At 36.7% G+C, this 18,835-nt stretch overlaps 1 protein-coding gene across 1 annotated transcript in view; it reads right to left on the bottom strand.

The window, feature by feature from the left end:
* LOC140142350 (monocarboxylate transporter 2-like) overlaps positions 1 to 15,474 on the bottom strand; it is a 32,297-nt gene extending 16,823 nt beyond the window's left edge. The window contains exons 1-3 of the mRNA XM_072164319.1: positions 15,231 to 15,474; positions 2,817 to 2,960; positions 1,034 to 1,129 (exon numbers count right to left, since the gene is read on the bottom strand). Of these exons, the coding sequence (XP_072020420.1) occupies positions 1,034 to 1,129; positions 2,817 to 2,960; positions 15,231 to 15,444 (454 nt within the window). The 5' untranslated portion in view covers positions 15,445 to 15,474. The remainder of the gene's footprint in view (positions 1 to 1,033; positions 1,130 to 2,816; positions 2,961 to 15,230) is intronic.
* Between the last annotated feature and the right edge of the window lie 3,361 nt (positions 15,475 to 18,835).

The following is an 18,835-nucleotide window of genomic DNA, read 5'->3' as shown; positions in this document are numbered from 1 at the left end:
CGCGTGTGGATCGGATTCCAAATGAAACCATCTACAATCTGACGAACTCCACTCCACTGGTTGCCAGAGTCAAGATTCATCAACTCAAATTTCTCGGCCATATACTGCGTCTTGAAGATGACGAGCCTGTGAAAGAATATGCCCTTTATATTCCACCACATGGGAAGAGGAAACCGGGATGGCCGCGCACACTGTACTTACAGTATGTCCAGCACCTCCTGTGAGATACTGAAGGAATGCTGCAGCCAACAAAATTGTTTCACTTGCCCAAGATCGCAATAGTTGGAGAAAGCTTCGCAGCCGACTGATGATGATGATGATGATGATGGAATGCCATAATTGCAAGGTTAAAGCTTATGCAAGGGTCAAAATTGAAAGTTGCTCAAATTTGTTAAATCTAATTCCAAAATATTCCAAAATCAGGATTAAGGTCATGTATAGTTTGTCCTATCTACGACTTATCGTCCACATGGGTCAAAGCAGAATTTTCCTCCGATTTTGATGAAAATGGTCTCGAAAACGGAAATTGTTCGACTTGTTATAACAATTTTAATAAGGATTAGTTTACAATACCTGAGATGTTTTGTTGCCAAGGTAGCATCGTGAAACGGGTCAATACCCAAAGTCCTATTGGTTGTGACATATTTTGCTATGTTTCCTAGGTAACCAAATGTTCTAGATATTGCAAACTTCTTTTATTTTTCTTGATTGCTATTACAAGACAAAAAATTGGAGACTATTTCCAAATCTGAAGAAATTTTCCGTTTTGACCCATGTTTAAATCAGAAACAAATTCAATATCCAATAGTGCTGCTTTATTTATCATGTTTATGGGGAATTTTAATAATTTCCTGCTCTTTTTTGTCTATATGGTAATAATCTTATGTCACTTTAATTTCTTGTTTCTAGTATATGTATCTGGTAATAATTTTTGATTCCTTTTATTTATATTATTAAATATGTTGCATATCCAGTGCTAGGCACTGATTGCTGTTGCTTGTTTCAACTTAAAGAAGAAATAAATAAAATAAACCTGTCGTGGCAAAGCCATTGGCAAGACTGAAGTCATCTTGGAAGTACCGTCCCATTACAGCAAACGGGACATCGTTTGTGCAACCAAATCCAAGACCTGAAAATAGATGTTCAAAACAACAGGGGTTACATTGTTTCATAAAGATATATTTCTCTGATGATTCCGAAGGAATACCGTTTGAATTCGAGCTACAACTGCATAACGAGGGGAGCTAATACTCCCGGCTAATACTATACTGCGCCAAGAAAGTATCCTTACAAAAATAATCACAATTTCAAAACTGAACCATATTGGGGTAAATTTGTTTTTGTAATAGATGCACTATCTAATCCTGCACATTATGACACCACATTGAATCCAATGTGACCTCAAGAAGTAAAGTTACAAGCAATTGAATAGACGAAGGTTCAGTTTTAAAAGTGACAAATTGGCCTATACAAGGTGTAGAAAAGATTCCAGCAAGCGCAACAAAGAGACAACATAGTTTCTTCAATGAAACTTTATTTAAAGCAGTATTCATTTCAGTTTTTACTTCTCTGTACTTTTCATAACTTTCATTTTAAATGTCAGCTCTTTTGTTTCAGTTTTCTTTTGTTCCTTTTGTTTTAAATTAAAGACACACACAAATTAGCCATTTACCACTCTCAAACCAAATGTCTACTCCGTGGAGTTTTGAATAGGCCAGTGTGTCGCTTTTAAAAGGACCTTCGTCTAATCAAATGCTTGTAACTTTGCTTCTTGAAGTCACATTGGATTCAATGGGATGTCAAAATGTGCCGGATTAGATAGTGCATCTATTAAAAAAACAAATTTAGCCCAATATGGTTCAGTTTTGAAATTGTGATTATTTTTCCAAGTGTAAGGATACTTTCTTGGAGCAGTATACATTATTCAACCTTAAATCTAAACCCTCAATTTAACCTAAAGGCATCGGGTTATGAAATTTGAAATGAAAGATGGGAACTCGTCATTTTTGATACGGAGATCAACCTAGTATGTAGACCGCGATCTGAATCACGCAAATTCCGGAAGGCTACTATAAACGAATCCAATTTCACGCATTCCTACACCTCAATGCCAGCCATAGCTGGGTCTCCGTCGGCTCCATCTCACCTAAAATGTGAAATGATGCGGCCGTGGAGGGTATTTTAAACTGCATTCTATCACCTGTGTTACACGTAGACAAAAGAATGATGACAGTTTACAACACAAAGGAATCTAACATCGATTTTTAAGCGGATTTAATCCACGCAATTGGGCAGTAACAACACCAGTTTGGTGCAGACGGGACCCAGTAATGGCCGACTGAATTCTGACCATCACTTGGCTCGTTGGATTCGTCTATAGATACACAAATCTATTTGAGTGTGAAATTGGTTATTAGCACATGAAAAATATATCATCCTGTCCTGCCGCATGTGTGTATAAAAGAGATAACTTAACTTTTGTTACCAGTGTGTTATTATTCTTTGAGAAAAATGCAAAAATAGTCCCAAATTTATCAAGGGTGTAGTACCACCTTAAGTGAAGAAAGCACTTTTGACATTGGGCTCTCTAACAATATTTGAGGGGAATAAGGAAGGAAAAGAAAAAGGGAGGGTTATACTTCTCAACGACATAGGTATACTAATCTCACTGAACTAGCAGAGCGGGTCACCGGTTCGAGTCCCGCTTCGGTCACATTTTCCTTGCTCGTCTTCCTTTCAAGATTGCCCAATATGTTTACAAAAAAGCCTACTTTTGCCAGTTTACAATTATTTTTTTCATCTATAAGAATACATACCCATGCCAAGAAATAGAAATACTGTGAACTGACTAATATCGTTTGCTAAAGAAGCAAATACCAATCCTGAACAGAGGATGAAACCACCTAGCATTACAACTGCACGACATCCAAGTCGCTTGGATATGCCACCAACTAACGGTCCTAAAAATTCAAAAGAGAGACAAACACACCGCTAACAATAGAAACACATTACATTATATAAAGAAAAACAATGTTGAAAATGTTGCCAAAATTTATTGCAAAATATTTGTTAGCATTTAAAGCTGATTTTGCGTTTACTAGTTATGCATGATTATGTGCTTTACACTGCTCCATATGTCACTGTTGTATTTCGTTCTGGTGACGATTATTTTGCTGAACGAATTAATCTGCAAGAATTGTTGTACATAAACATTAAGTAGCCAGAGGTTTCCAGTGGTATAATAATCTCAACCTTTTGGGTGAAAAGTGGGGATGAGGCTGACGATCACGAAATTCCCATTTAAAGGCCCATTCAGTGATCCCAGCGAAAGGTCATTAACATTGTCATTAGGTAATTTTGAAAATTTGGCAAAAACCGAGGAGTACCATGCAGACTATAATTTCGGCGCCCGCGAATTTTGAATATCGCGTGTTGAGACATAGACCCTCCCTCGGGTCCGTGGAGAACGACTGGTAATGTAGATTACATAGCATTAAAAATCAACCCAATACACGGACCCTCCCAGTCTGTAGCAATTTGACTTCCAGCTCCCACAAACTGCTGGAAGTTCACTTTTACGGATTTGGAGTCACGCAATCTTTCTATATACCACGTCCATGTTTTCACTACATTAACGTTTGTGTAAGCGACTAAACAACGATATTGTATCCGACCAATCAACGCAGCTTGGCAGCGCGGGGATATTTGAAAAGGTTTCCCTAGCTAAATGATGTGCAAACATTTGCAAACCGCACGCGATAATGTACGCAATATGGACAATAGGCCTAAGTCCGAGTCGAGTGGTTGCCTTTTATTATTGCGCGTACCATGGGTCTATCAGACGCGTGCCACTTGAGCTCAATACCTCTCAGTTGTTGACAAGTGTCCCATCCGATCTTGCGTCACATCCCGCGGCATAGCTTTGTGCTACCATATTTGAATTGAAACTGGGGCGGGGCTTTCGTAATTGACATCGGAATCACCGTGCTTCGTTGAACGAATATTTGGAAGTGAGATCTCTAACAGATTGGACCAGTCTCGGAATCAGCGCTCAATGGACTTTCGCGTTCACTTATAATACGAGTATATTTCTATATTGCTGCATGGTTGACTGTGGTGGGTGTAATTAGTGGCGTCGATTTGTGGATGAAGAGGAATGGGTTTTGGCATTGAAGAAAATAAGGGGGGGGGAGTTGGCATTTTTTTTCATAGGGCATTACGTAATTATTTATTGTTACATTATCCAGAGATGGAACCGAACCGAGACTGGGGGCCAGTCTAGTTGAGACACGGCTATTTTAATGGTCAATATGAGTTTGTTTAAAATAAAACCATGTGATTCGTGCTTGATGATAATTTTCTTAACATATAAGGCATAATGTTGTGATTGCCGGAGACTTCCTTTAAGGCACAGGTCTTGTAAACCTGAGGTCCTGGGTTCGATTCACGGGTGAAATCATTTTTCTGCTTGTCTCTTTTATTTTTTGCGACGTTGAACCTAGTGAAAAATTATGTTTATTTATATAATTCCCATCAATTATGCCACTGTTTTTCCAACTTTTAAAAGTGTTCCCTAAAAGTAACTGCATCCCATATGCGCCAGCGAGGGCAGTTTTTTTCGAAGACTTTGTTAAAATAAAGATTGATTGAAAAAATGAAGAAAAGAATTCTAAATCGACTTAAAAGAATAATATATACTATGATTAACTTTTTAGCATTTTGTTGCAGCTGATACAACTAATTAATTGTTTAAACAATATAATTAAATTTGTCATAACATATCAATAATAATAATTATTAGTATAATATAAACTCTTAGAAACGTTCACTTGGCCTTTAGAGCCATACAGTGAAATCAGAGAAACCAGGTGCATTCACTAGCGGTTACACTAAAAAAATATTTATTGAATTTACCCAAACAGCGTTTAATTCAGTAGGTAAAACGTCATCACGTGTGTTAATTGCATTTGAAAGACACTATCAGCGATTCTTAAAAAAAATCATCGAATATCAGATTTTTTGAATTTTTGTAAACATTATAGGTAAGCTAACATAGGCCTACTCTCCAAGTATTAAAACTTTAATGTACGATTTCCGTCAAATTTTAATTTTGTTATTCTTTATTCAAAATGTTGAAATAATATTAGTAATAACTGCCGAGAAGGGTTGCTGTCCATTTTAAGATGAAATAACAAGGTAAAGTGAAAGAAACCCCACTGGTTATTTTGGCCATTTAACATGCAGTTCTATGGGAGGACATATTATCATAACTTTTAAATTATGATAATATGTCGAACTTTACTCTGTTGACCTACAAACACAACAAATTTGTCCGATTCCATTTAGGTACAAGTTGGGACATGTGTAAACATTACAAATATGCAAAAAAAATCAGGTTTGAAAAAAATAAACTAAATTCATATTATAAGATCGTACATTATGGCTTTAAAAGGGCATTTCGTGATCCACAGCATCACCCCCCACACTTTTCTCACAAAAAGTTGAGATTTTTATATCACTGGAAACCTCTGGATACATAATGTTTATGTACAAAATATTTCTTGCAGATTAATTCGTTTACCAAAGATATCGTGAAATTACAACACATTGTCTACACATAAGTCATGCACAACTCGCAAACGCAAAATCGGAATCAACTGAAATTTTGGGAATAAGCTTTTTTTCGGAGATATCTACTGAAAATGTCATAAAAAGAGGATGTTAGGATCACGAAATACTCCTTTAAGACCTAATACGACCTGATAAAAATAGTGTTACTACTTATAGTGGCATTGAGTGTACGGTATACGCAGCAAAGGAAAGATTGAGAAAATACAAACCTCTTTAAAAGGAAGAGCTTGGTCATAGGTTACCAGCACTTAATAAAATATAATCAAAAAATAAATACAGAAACTCAATGTATGCACGATAATGAGTTAAAAAAAATATGTGAAACTATCTGATCCAATCAGACCAAAGTTGTCACTGGCCCCTCATAAAGGGAGTGCTTGGCCATAGATTACCATATCTTTAATGAAATACCTAAATATTAATATAATAAAATCCCTTTATAGGGACAGGGCTTTGCTAATTCAAATAGGTCTAAATATATCAATCAATCAATCAAGTCCCGGAATCAAGTATGCTATACATCATCAATTCCATCAATCGACCGATCCATTCAGTCATTATATAATTTTTCTCAATTCAATTAAAGAAAATCAGCACACATTGCTCCAAGTACATACCTTAACCTGCCTACTTTCCTTTCATATAATGTACCTATATATATATATATCTACCCATGCCAATAGGTATACCAACATGTATACCTACCAACCAACCACCTAAAACCCCACACATCACACATTACATGTTCAGAAATTGTCACAGAGTGGGTAATGTAATGGTGTCTCCAACCAGGGAAGTGCAACTGACGAGGCACAAGACACACCATGCAAGGATCAAATTATCAAACCCAGCAACCCCTGGCTATAAGGCTATAAAGTGCTCGGTTCTTACCTACGAAATCCCCGAATGAAATTGATATAGAAACTATTGTACCAAGGAGCCACACATCCTGATTAAATTGATCCTTTAATGTTAGCAGAAGTACACCGAAGGATTTATGCAATCCGATGTTCAAAGCTTTGATGGCGAAACAACTAAATAACACAGCCCATTTCCAATCCCACAAAAAGCTTGTTTTGACAGCAGATAATGGCGAATTCAGCTTCATAATTTTCCCAATCACTGCCAGAGTCTGTTTAGTAATTCAACTGGTCATTCCGTACATGAAGAAACATTATAATTTTATCTTATTTTCAACGAGTTTTTAAAAGTTTGTAGGGAGTAAGTCCTATACGTGTTTGTGTTCAGTACGACGTCAATAACAATTAGTGTGTATTATTACAATGGCTATGCATTTATTCGAATATTGGCATTTCAGTTCTTTCAGTGATATGTGCGCATACACACCATTCGTAAAATTAAACTTAAAACTAAAGAGACTGGTTGACCGGGCTGGTTGAACAAATTTATCAGGATCGGTAGAGTAAACTCAATAACCAAAGTTCTTGATATCTGATCCAGAAATTGCACTAACTTTGTGTACGTTTCAGCAACACTGGCAATCGACGCTAGATGTATCTCCAGCGTAGGTCTTGGTGTTGCCAGTTGATTTTCCATTTGGAGATTTTCTTGTTCCCAGTTCTAGAAACTCATCAAAACTGTGTGAGAGTTAATACTGTCCGTCGTCTCTGTTCATGGTGGTGCCCCTCCTCTTTCTAATTCCAGATGGAAAATCAACTGGCAACACCAAGACCTACGCTGGAGATACAACTACCGTCGGTTGCCAGTAGGAATCACTCATCATCAAGTGTTGACAAAGGCAATAGTGTTGCTGAAACGTACACAAAGTAAGTGCACTTTCTGGATCAGATATCAAGAACTTTGATTACTGAACTAAAGAGACTGTTAAGACAGGGATAGAGACACAGATAGACAGACAGACAAACAGACAGACAGACGGATAGACACTATTGAGCTTCACCAAAAAACCCATAAAAACCAAAGAAAGAAAAAGCGGGCCGCAACAAATGTAATGTTATCTTAAAATGTGTTTTAAGCAGTCATTCATTGTATACATAGTTACATAAACGTCACAATCTTTTAGCTAGCGTTTGCAATAAATTTGAGTTCATTCGATTTAGTCATTGAATTTTGCTAGTTTGGTTCCCATCCTACCACACAAACACCAAACTGTCTGCGAAGGAGACTTCCATATCATCATCCGGGCCGGGTCAGTCATAATTATTTCCGTTGTCTATGCAAGCAAGATTCGTGATGAGCAGGAAATTTCAAAGATGAAGACGCAATAATATTTTGCACATTTCAGTGCACATCCAGAAGTTTAAGGTGGTACTACACCCCCTGATAAATTTTGTGACTAATTTTGTATTTTCCAAAAAAAGTAACTACACACTGGTAACAAAAGCTATATATATTATAGGTGCAAGGAATCCAATTACTTCACTGAAATTTCAGTGATTCAAGATAAGTGGTTCGTTATTATATGTTAAGAAATGAGGTACATTCAAGCGGTACTTCTTGTCATAAATAACGTACCGCTTGTCTTGAGTCACTGGAATTCCAATGTAGTAACTGGATTCCTTGCACCCTATAATATACATCACTTTTGTTATCAGTGTGTTATTATTTTTTGAGAAAAATGCAAAAATAGTCTCAAATTTATCAAGGGAATCAGGGAATTATACAGGATGATTTAGGGATGAAAATAGCGTGTAAAACGCAGTGTGGTCGTGGTGGTACTTGAGCAAGTTGAGGATAGAGAGTTTGCGAAATGCAGTTCAAAAGCAGAAACTTCAACGTCTAGAGGATTATAGAGGATTATGTATTCAAAACCACTCTGCCATTAAAGCCTCTGGAAGTCGAACTTAACTTATTATTTTCTTTATTCATTCCTTTATTTTATTTTCTCTGTACTTATTCTTTCTTAAGCCTACACATTAGGGGCCTATCACTTCCTCGCTCTCCTTCTCCCTCTCGTCTTTCTTTCTTTTTCATTTTGACTTCTTCCCAACCCCAGTCCCTCCCTTTCGATCGCCCATCCGCTTTTCCTCTTTTTTTTTTTTTTAATGATACGGCGCCCACTTACCCTTGGCTTTTCCAGTTCTCGACGCTCTTAAGATCTCTGTCGTCAAGATTTGACTTTATTGAATAGGTCTATAATCATGATAACAAAATATACAGCGAAATAGTTGCTTGATAAAAAGCGACGCAGATAGAAATGGACCTATTACCTGACAGCCACGCCGCGTTAATTTAAATGATGCGCCTCAAATAAGGTAGGTGGTAAATAACTGCACAATTGCACATCGACGGTTTAAGTGTGCCTTTTTGTGCTAGCAGCTACTCATCACAACTGTGGAATGTATGAGTACAAAAGGTACCTCTCGCTCAAGTAAGCGCTTTCACATAACTTTCTTTTGATCACCTATTGACAGTAGGCTGCCTGGTAAAGCGTTTATATGCTGTCAGATCAGTTACCGATTTAATGGCGGAACCTTGGCGTCAGCCACCTCCAATTGTTTCTTTCTGACAACTGCACCTATCCACTCCTTTCGGAAGCCGTATCTTACTTATTATATTTAAGTATGAAGTATAATATACTTAGGCCAAAATATCACAATTAATATTGATTTGAATATTTTATCTTCAAATTTCATGCAAAAAAATTAAGCCAAGCATTTCACTGTTTCGTAGTGAATCAAGGCTGTGGATGGCGGCGTGATACCATTCATACTACAGTTCATTCATAATATCAAACGCACACGATAGTATCGACCATAAGGTATATTCGAGCCAAATTTGGACACCATCCGGGTATTTTCCCTTTGATATACCATGCAATATGATAATTGGTCGGACACCACTATATGCCAATATTTGGCAAACCATTACACAAATATTATACAGTGCGCCAGAAATTCCGTGTCATTTTTTGACACGGAAAACAGCTTCTCTTTTGATGTTTACTGAGGTATGGAGAGTGTGGCCTTCAACACGTAAAATTGGGAAGGCTTTTTAGCATAGCAAATGGTTAATACACTGTGGAGCAAGGAAAGTGGTTATTTGCATAGTAAATACACTATTAAACCTTTTTTCTAGTGCATTTGTGTATAAATGATATGTCATGAGGCCAATGGTGCTCCAATTGTATTGGATGTGGACGGCGAGATGTAAATTGGGTGATGATGTCACAGCTCATTAGAGTTTGTCACTAGTTGTAGCTTCGGAAATACTAAAAATGGCATTTTGCCGAATTTAATTAAAAATTCATAATTAAAAAAGTAAATGAGATATTTCAGTTTTTCGTTTTGATTTTGAAATCATTAGTAAAATTACATAAAGTTGTGCAAATAAATGTGCTCGAATTTGATTGCAAAGGTGGTTTCTAGAAGTTAAATTTATCTAGTTGCAAAAGGCCTTACATCCACAAAAGGCGCGATATAAAATAAATAGGAAGGCTCGAAAGTTGTACCAAACCTATTCCTTTAGCTTCTATTCATCAACACTTGATCCAAAACCAAAATGAATCAAATCGAACAAATAATAATTGCACAATTAAAAAAAAAGCTGTTTTTTCCCAAAAAAGTCAAAAAGTGCATGTAAGGGCTTTGGCAACTAAATTCTTCATATACACACATGTAACCTTGTATAAAATTTAGATTAAAGCTAAGAGCAATTTACCCACATGGTTTAATTTTCGTGAGCGAAACGGCAGAGTGTACTAGCAAAACAGGAAAAAAATTTTTTTGACTGGACTGTTGGGTCTGTTTATAACATTTTCACTCAAAAAGCAGACCCATGTGACTCTTTCTCCAAAATTTGGTTCTTTTGAGGCATATTTAAGCATATGTACACAATAAAGTGGACTTTTTGTTATGATGGCGGTAGCACCCTGCAACCCCCTGGCTAAGTACTTGGTTCTTACCTACGAAATCGCCAAATGAATTTGATATAGAAACTATCATACCAAGGAGCCATATATCATGATTAAATTGATCCTTCAATGGTCGTAGAAGTACACCCCAGCACACTGGTCCGATTTTCAAAGCTCTGATGGCGAAACAACTAAATAACACAGCCCATTTCCAATCCCACAAAAAGCTTGTTTTGACAGCAGATAATGGCGATTTTAGCTTCATAATTTTCCCGATCACTGCCAGTGTCTGTTTAGTCATTCAACTGGTCATTCCGTACATGAAGAACCATTATAATTTTATCTTATTTTCAACGAGCTCATAAAAGTTTGTAGGGAGTAAGTCCTACACGTGTTTGTGTTCAGCTACGTCAATAACAATTCAAATTAGTGTGTATTATTACAATGGCTATGCATTTATTCGAGAATTGGCATTTCAGTTCTTTTAGGATATGTGCGTCGAAGATGATACACGCCATTCGTAAAATTATAATTAAAACTAAAGAGACTGGTTGAACAAATTCATCACGATCAGTAGAACTCAGTAACCAAAGTTCTTGATATCTGATCCAGAAATTGCACTTACCGGCAGTGGCGTATAAGTAGGGTTGGTAGCGCCCGGGGCAAGAAACAAAATTGGCGCCCCTACCCCCAACCCCGTCCACCCCACCCACCCCACCCGAGAATATCTTTGGACAAATAAGACCTACCACTAATTAATTTTGGTTACTAGAAGTCGAATATCGGTCTTTAAATGTTCTTTCAATTGATTTTGTGCTGAAAATTTTGACTTTCATCACTTGGAGGGGCGCAAAATCAATGCTGAATTGGTCAATTTGGTTGAAAATCTATGAGCAGCCTAGTGCTGTTATGTGGTTAATTTCAATAATAATTATTATTTTCTTTATTCATTCCTTTATTTTATTTTCTCTGTACTTATTCTTTCTTAAGCCTACACATTAGGGGGCCTATCACTTCCTCGCTCTCCTTCTCCCTCCACTCTTTCTTTCTTTTTCACTTTGACTTCTTCCCTCCCCCAGTCCCCTCCCATTTCGCCCATCCGCTTTTCCTCTTTCACTCCTCCTTCCTTCACTCCCTCACTTTCCCCTGGCTTTTAAAGTTAATATTCGAGATATTAAAAAAAAAGAAATTAAAACATTTGACTTTATTGAATAGGTCTATAATCATGATAACAAAATATACAGCGAAGTAAGCGCTTTCACATACCTTTCTTTTGATCACCTATTGACAGTAGGCTGCCTGGTAAAGCGTTTATATGCTGTCAGATCAGGGCCGTTCTGACCATTAAGCCAGGTAAGGCGGTCGCCTAGGGCGGCAAACGCAGAGGGCGCAAAAAAAAGGGGCCGAAAAAGAAAAACGGGAATAGAGAAAGAAAAGGGAAAAAAAAAATGAGGGCGGATAAAAAGAAAAATGGGCACTGTACAAATATAATAAAAGTTAAACTGATGAGTTTTCAAGGGGGTACCCCCCCTTAACACTTATTTGGTATGCTTTGGTGGGGCGGCAGGGAGTGGCTTTGCCTAGGGCGCCAAAATACCTAGGAACTGCCCTGTGTCAGATCAGTTACCGATTTAATGGCGGAACCTTGGCGTCAGCCACCTCCAATTGTTTCTTTCTGACAACTGCACCTATCCACTCCTTTCGAAAGCCGTATCTTGCTTTACAAATATATTTAGGCCAAAATATCATAATTAATATTGATTTGAATATTTTATCTTCATATTTCATACAAAAAAATAAGCCAGGCATTTCACTGTTTCGTAGTGAATTAAGGCTGTGGATGGCGGCGTGATACCATTCATACTACAGTTCATTCATAATATCAAACTCACACGATAGTATCGACCATAAGGTATATTCGAGCCAAATTTGGACATCATCCGGGTATTTTCCCTCTGATGTACCTTTGATGACACCACTATATGCCAATATTTGGCACACCATTACACAAATATTATACAGTGAGGCAAAAAAAATTCCGTGTCATTTTTGACACGGAAAACAGCTAGCTTCTCTTTGATGTTTACTGTGGTATGGAGAGTGTGGCCTTCAACACGTAAAATTGGGAAGGCTTTTTAGCATAACAAAGGGTTAGTTCCCAATACACTGTGGAGCAAGGAAAGTGGTTATTTGCATAGTAAATACACTATTAAATCTTTTTCTAGCGCATTTGTGTATAAATGATATGTCATGAGGCCAATGGTGCTCTATTGTATTGGCTGTGGACGGCGAGATGTAAATTGGGTGATGATGTCACAGCTCATTAGAGTTTGTCACTCGGTCTATGGCAACTTGTTTAATAACCAACTATGTTGTAGCTTCGGAAATACTAAAAAATGGCATTTTGCCGAAATTAATTAAAAATTCATAGTAAATGAGATATTTCAGTTTTTCTTTTTGATTTTGAAAGCATTAGTCAAGTTACATTGTGCAAATAAATGGGCTCGAATTTGATTGCAAAGGTGGTTTGTAGAAGGTAAATTTATCTAGTTGTAAAAGGCCTTACATTCACCAAAAGCTCGATATAGCTAAAGTATATTTTAATAATACCAAACAGTAACGGACATTGAGCCAAGACTATGTGAGAAGTTTGGGTATGTTCATTCATAATATCAAACTCACACGATAGTATCGACCATAAGGTATATTCGAGCCAAATTTGGACATCATCCGGGTTTTTTCCCTGTCATTTTTTGATACGGAAAACAGCTAGCTTCTCTTTTGATGTTTACTGAGGTATGGAGAGTGTGGCCAAGGCAGCGACACTACCTAATTTGCATATCCAAATGACCCGTCTCCTCCGCAGCCAATTTGGTTCCGCTCCATCGAAATCAAGCTGGTCACGGAGGAGACTACCCTCCTTTGTGTTTGTTCATTTGTGTATGGAGAGCCCTTTTTGGAGTCCGGAATGACTTAGGCTACGCTCTCAGCTAGAGTCCGACGCTGGATTGCACTAGAAATACCTTTTCTGTGAAATCGCTATAGAGCCAACCGGGAGCACGTATTCGTTTTGAAAATATAGCATTAAAATTAGTATCACCCTTGTGGCCCCGTGCAGTGGAAAACCTTAATTCTTTCATTAAAGGAAATGAAAATTAAAAAAAAACACGGATCTACCTGTGCACCAATAAAATTGGCACAGCAATTTGTCTCAAATATGAATGAATTTTAAGAAACATACGGGGTATGATGAACATTGACCTGACGCCATGATAGTAGGATCTATTAGTCGTTTTATATACAATGTAGCCTATATACCGTATTGTCATAATACCAATATTTGTCATTATATATAATGAGTAATATTTAGCAACGTAAATGTGCAGTTCATATGCACAAACGAATACTGATCTTTGTGATATTCAGGTTTTTGTACATCACATATAACATGTCACATAGGAGGTCATACGTGTTGACCTTCATCTATTGTATTTGTTCATCTGTGTATGGAGAGGATTAGCGCCATTAAACGCCATTAAAACTCCATCAGTATTAGGGCGTAGTTCAGTGAACTCACCGGATTGCTATTCCAAGTACTTTGATAATACAGATGTATTAATGGGTCGAGGCGATTGCATTGAAAAACCTAATAAATTATTCATAACAGTTACGTAATCAATCGATAGTGCGGACACTTTTCATTTGCAAACCACCAAAATTTGTGATCTTTTAGCGTTGGAAAAGAAACCACGTGAATAGAGTGCCCTCTCAAGAATATCAACTCTCTGGTGTGGCCTTCAACACGTAAAATTGGGAAGGCTTTTTAGCATACCAAAGGGTAAGTTCCCAATACACTGTAGAGCAAGGAAAGTGGTTATTTGCATAGTAAATACACTATTAAATCTTTTTCTAGCGCATTTGTGTATAAATGATATGTCATGAGGTGCTCCAATTGTATTGGCTGTGGACGGTGAGATGTAAATTGGGTGATGATGTCACAGCTCATTAGAGTTTGTCACTTGGTCTATGGCAACTTGTTTGATAACCAACTAAGTTATAGCCTCGGAAAAACTAAAAAATGCCATTTTGCCGAATTTAATTAAAAATTCATAATTAAAAAAATAAATGAGATATTTCAGTTTTTCTTTTTGAAAGCATTAGTCAAGTTACATAAAGCTGTGCAAATAAATGGGCTCGAATTTGATTGCAAAGGTGGTTTCTAGAAGGTAAATTTAGCGAGTTGCAAAAGGCCTTACATTTACATCCACAAAAGGCTCGATATAAAATAAATAGAAAGGCTCGAAAATTGTACCAAACCTATTCTTTTAGTTTCTATTCATCAACACTTTATCCAAAACCGAAATGAATCAAATCGAACAAATAATAATTGCAAAATTAAAAAAAGGTGTTTTTTTCCCCAAAAAGTCAAAAAGTGGATGTAAGGGCTTTTGCAACTAAACTCTTTATATACGTACATGTAAGCTTGTATAAAATTTAGATTAAAACTAAGAGCAATTACCCACATGGTTTAATTTTCGTGAGCGAAACGGCAGAGTGTACTAGCAAAAAAAAGGAAAAAAAAATATTTTGACGGGACTGTTGGGTCTGTTTATAACATTTTCACTCAAAAAGTCACCTATGTGACTATTTCTCCAAAATTGGGATCTTTTGAGGCATATTTAAGCATATGTATACAATAAAGTGGACTTTTTGTTATGATGGCGGTAGCACCCTGCAACCCCCTGGCCAAGTACTTGGTTCTTACCTATAAAATCGCCAAATGAATTTGATATAGAAACTATTATACCAAGGAGCCATACATCTTGATTGAATTGATCCTTTAAAGGTCGTAGAAGTACACCCCAGCACACTGGTCCGATTTTCAAAGCTCTGATGGCGAAACAACTAAATAACACAACCCATTTCCAATCCCACAAAAAGCTTGTTTTGACAGCAGAAAATGGCGAATTCAGCTTCATAATTTTCCCGATCACTGCCAGTGTCTGTTTAGTAATTCAACTGAGTGCATTTAATGCAACTTTGCAGACTTTTTATTCGTTTTGCATTATGTTTTAACATTAACATTTTAAACATAATACCGCTAGCGTCACATTAACCAGGTGCGTACTTTTGAAACGTTTTATCGTATGACAATAAAATTTTTTTGAATGACATTAAAAATATGACTGTAAAATATCAAGTCATATTCACTTTAAACAAGCATGTCGTGATCCGCAGCCTCATCTCCCACTTGAGATTTTTATACCACAGGAAAGCTCTGGCTACAAATTGAATACATGAATTCAAAACCCACCCAAGTCCATGGGAAGTGATTTTGAGAAAAAAACATGTGTATCATTTTAATTCCTTCAGTTAGATTTACCTGGTCAATATGGTAAGTTTTACGTGCAAATGAGTGGGTTAAACTGTATTAGGTATGACGATTAGCATTTCAGGGACTTGGGGGTTCATTTTAAATGCTGGACTTGGGTGGGTGGTTTTTTGAATCATATACAAAGACAACAATGTTGGAATGAGATTACCACTAGTAAGATTATACAAAATAAAGCACGCAGGTATGTATAATGTTGATAAGCATACTGCCATGTAATATAAACCACACACTTTTCCTTGATTAAGCCCATTTTTTTTTCTTCAAAAGTCACTCTCCAGCAATGAATGTGTTACGAGTGGACTTTTATACATACTGGATTTCAATCAATGTGTTACAAGACTCAAATCCTGGACTTGGTTGGTTCTTTCATACATGCTATTTGAGTGAATTTGAGTTGTTCTTTCATACATATAACAGGCCTATGTATAGCAACAATTTCCCAAGCTTAACTCAATTTGGCCAAAGTATGGACTTGGGTGGGTTTTATATTCATATATTCAATTGTTTATGTACAAAAGATTTGTTGCAGATTAACTCGTTCAGCAACAATACCGACCACTTTGAATTACGTTCGGGTACATCAGAACGAAATTACAACACAGTGGCCTATGGAGACTTGCAATACTATGTCTATCATGCATAACTCTAGACTTTTCCATAGTCCATTTGCCCATTTTGTATACTCGGGCTATTACATTTAAGCATAAAACTCTGATTTTTACATCTGATTGCGACATGCTTTTAAATTCTTATCACTACTCTTTTGAGCAAGGTTTCATGTCTAGTTCACAACGCAATGGTGTGATTACCTTACTTCCAAAAAAAGATAAGGATCCTCTCTTTGTTAAAAATCATCGCCCTATTTCGCTTCTTAATACAGATTATAAAATCATCGCTAAACTTATGGCTAACCGTCTTACGCTTTTTTTTGCATGAAATTATCCATGATGATCAAACTGGTTCTATGAAAGGGAGGAATATTGGCAATAATGTTAGCACTATTATTGATTTGATTGATTATTGTGACTCAAATGACATTCCTGGCTCTATAGTGTTGCTAGATATTGAAAAAGCATTCGACTCTGTTGAGCATGATTATTATTTTGTTTCAGGTCTTGGAGGCCTTTAATTCTGGCTCAGATTTCATTCAGTGGATGAAAACATTTTATTGTAATAGGAGAAGTTATGTCAGTAATAATGGGGTTTCTCTCCGAAGGTATTTCTATGGAACGTGGCATTTTTCAAGGCTGTCCGATTTCGCCTCTGTTGTTTCTTTGCGCTATCGAGGTGCTTGCAATTTCAATCAAGGAACAATGAGAACATCAATGGCATTAAGATTGGTGATGTTGAGAAAAAATTGAGTCTTTTAGAAATTGGTTTGATTCTCTTAGGACTTTTTACTGGATGCAAGATAAATATGTATAAATCTGAGGATATTCATATTGGTAGGTTGAAGGGTAGTGAATTTAAGCCCCTCAGCAATGAGGGTCTTGTATGGAAAGAGAATACCTTTAAAACAATTGATGTTAATTTTTCATTAAATGTGGATGCTTTGTACGAGTTGAATTTTATTCCTAAATTGACTCAAATTCAGCAAATTTTGAGTTGTTGGCGTTCAAGAAGTTTGTTTTTAATTGGTAAAATTAATGTGATAAAGAGCCTTTGGCTGCCACAGCTTTTATACTGATTTTCGATTTTGTGTATTACAATTCCTAAGACATTTTTGAAGAGATTGAACACTTTGTTTTTTAAATTTATTTGGAATGGTGGGAATGACAGGGTTAAAAGAAATTATTTATTCAATGACTACAGTGATGGAGGGTTGCGTGTGATTGACGTTGAGGCTTTTTCACAAGCTCAGAAATTAGTCTGGTCAAAACATTTATTAGACCCCAATTATGATAGCTTTTGGAAACTTTTAGAAACACAGGTTCTTAAGGTATTTCATAACGATACTACAGTTTTATGGAAAGCTGATGCGCCAAATTGTGTTACGTAAACACCACATCTTTTAGCTATTGTTTGCAATAAACTTAAGTTCATTCGATGATCTCGAATGTAAAAATGGTTGCAGAGCATTTGGCGATTTTCATGTGGGTGCAGTTTTTACGTGCGTCAATCCGTGGAGCACTTGTACTATATTGCTGATTAATATAGACGATGGAGGCATTTCAGAAGTACCCCCATTCAGTCATTGGATTTTGCCCAGAGGGCAGTGGCGGCGCCAGGATTTTTTTTTTTCGGGGGGCATGGGGTAGTGAATGTCAAGGGTGGGCAAAATCAACAGATTTTGCACAAAATTGCACAAAAAAAAAAAATTTTTACAAAAAGTGGAAATGTGTGTAAGTTTGGGTTTTTTGCCTAAGTGTGTGGGGGGTGTGGGGGGGGGTATGGGGGAATACCCCTCTTCGCCAAGAGGGGTATTCAACAACACTTTTGTAAAACGTACATAACTCATTAACAAAAAATAAATCAAACAAGTTTCAAAGTATATATATGATTTGTAGAATGAACTTGTGCAAAACATCAAGGTGTTATTATTTTCAATAATATATTGAACTAGGTAATGAAAATCAATTTTTTGGTTGCTTCGACCAATAATACATCGTGTACCCTTAATTTATGATTCATCATGTAATAATCCCAGTATAACTTTAAGGATATGAAATAGGAATACTAATGTCCACAATATACGAGTCCACAATATATCTTATATACCATAAAGCGCCACGCCTGATAACATTATTATTTTATATTCTACATGTACTAGCTTGAGATTTTACAATAGAGTTTTAACCAGTGCAGTGAGTGAATATTCTGCCGACGTGAAGAATAACAACGGACAAGGCTTGTATGACACCCAGTATCACATAGGACCAATGATAACTGCTGGTCACCTGATATATCCCACCTATGGGATAAACAAATGAAAATATAAGTTGGTCATATCTTTTTGGGTTGCGCCATTACACCAC

The sequence above is a fragment of the Amphiura filiformis genome, chromosome 20 (assembly GCF_039555335.1).
Source record: "Amphiura filiformis chromosome 20, Afil_fr2py, whole genome shotgun sequence".
In the NCBI taxonomy this organism is placed as follows: domain Eukaryota; kingdom Metazoa; phylum Echinodermata; class Ophiuroidea; order Amphilepidida; family Amphiuridae; genus Amphiura; species Amphiura filiformis.
The sequence above is the reverse complement of the archived record's forward strand: the minus strand, read 5'-3'. Positions and strand labels throughout refer to the sequence as shown.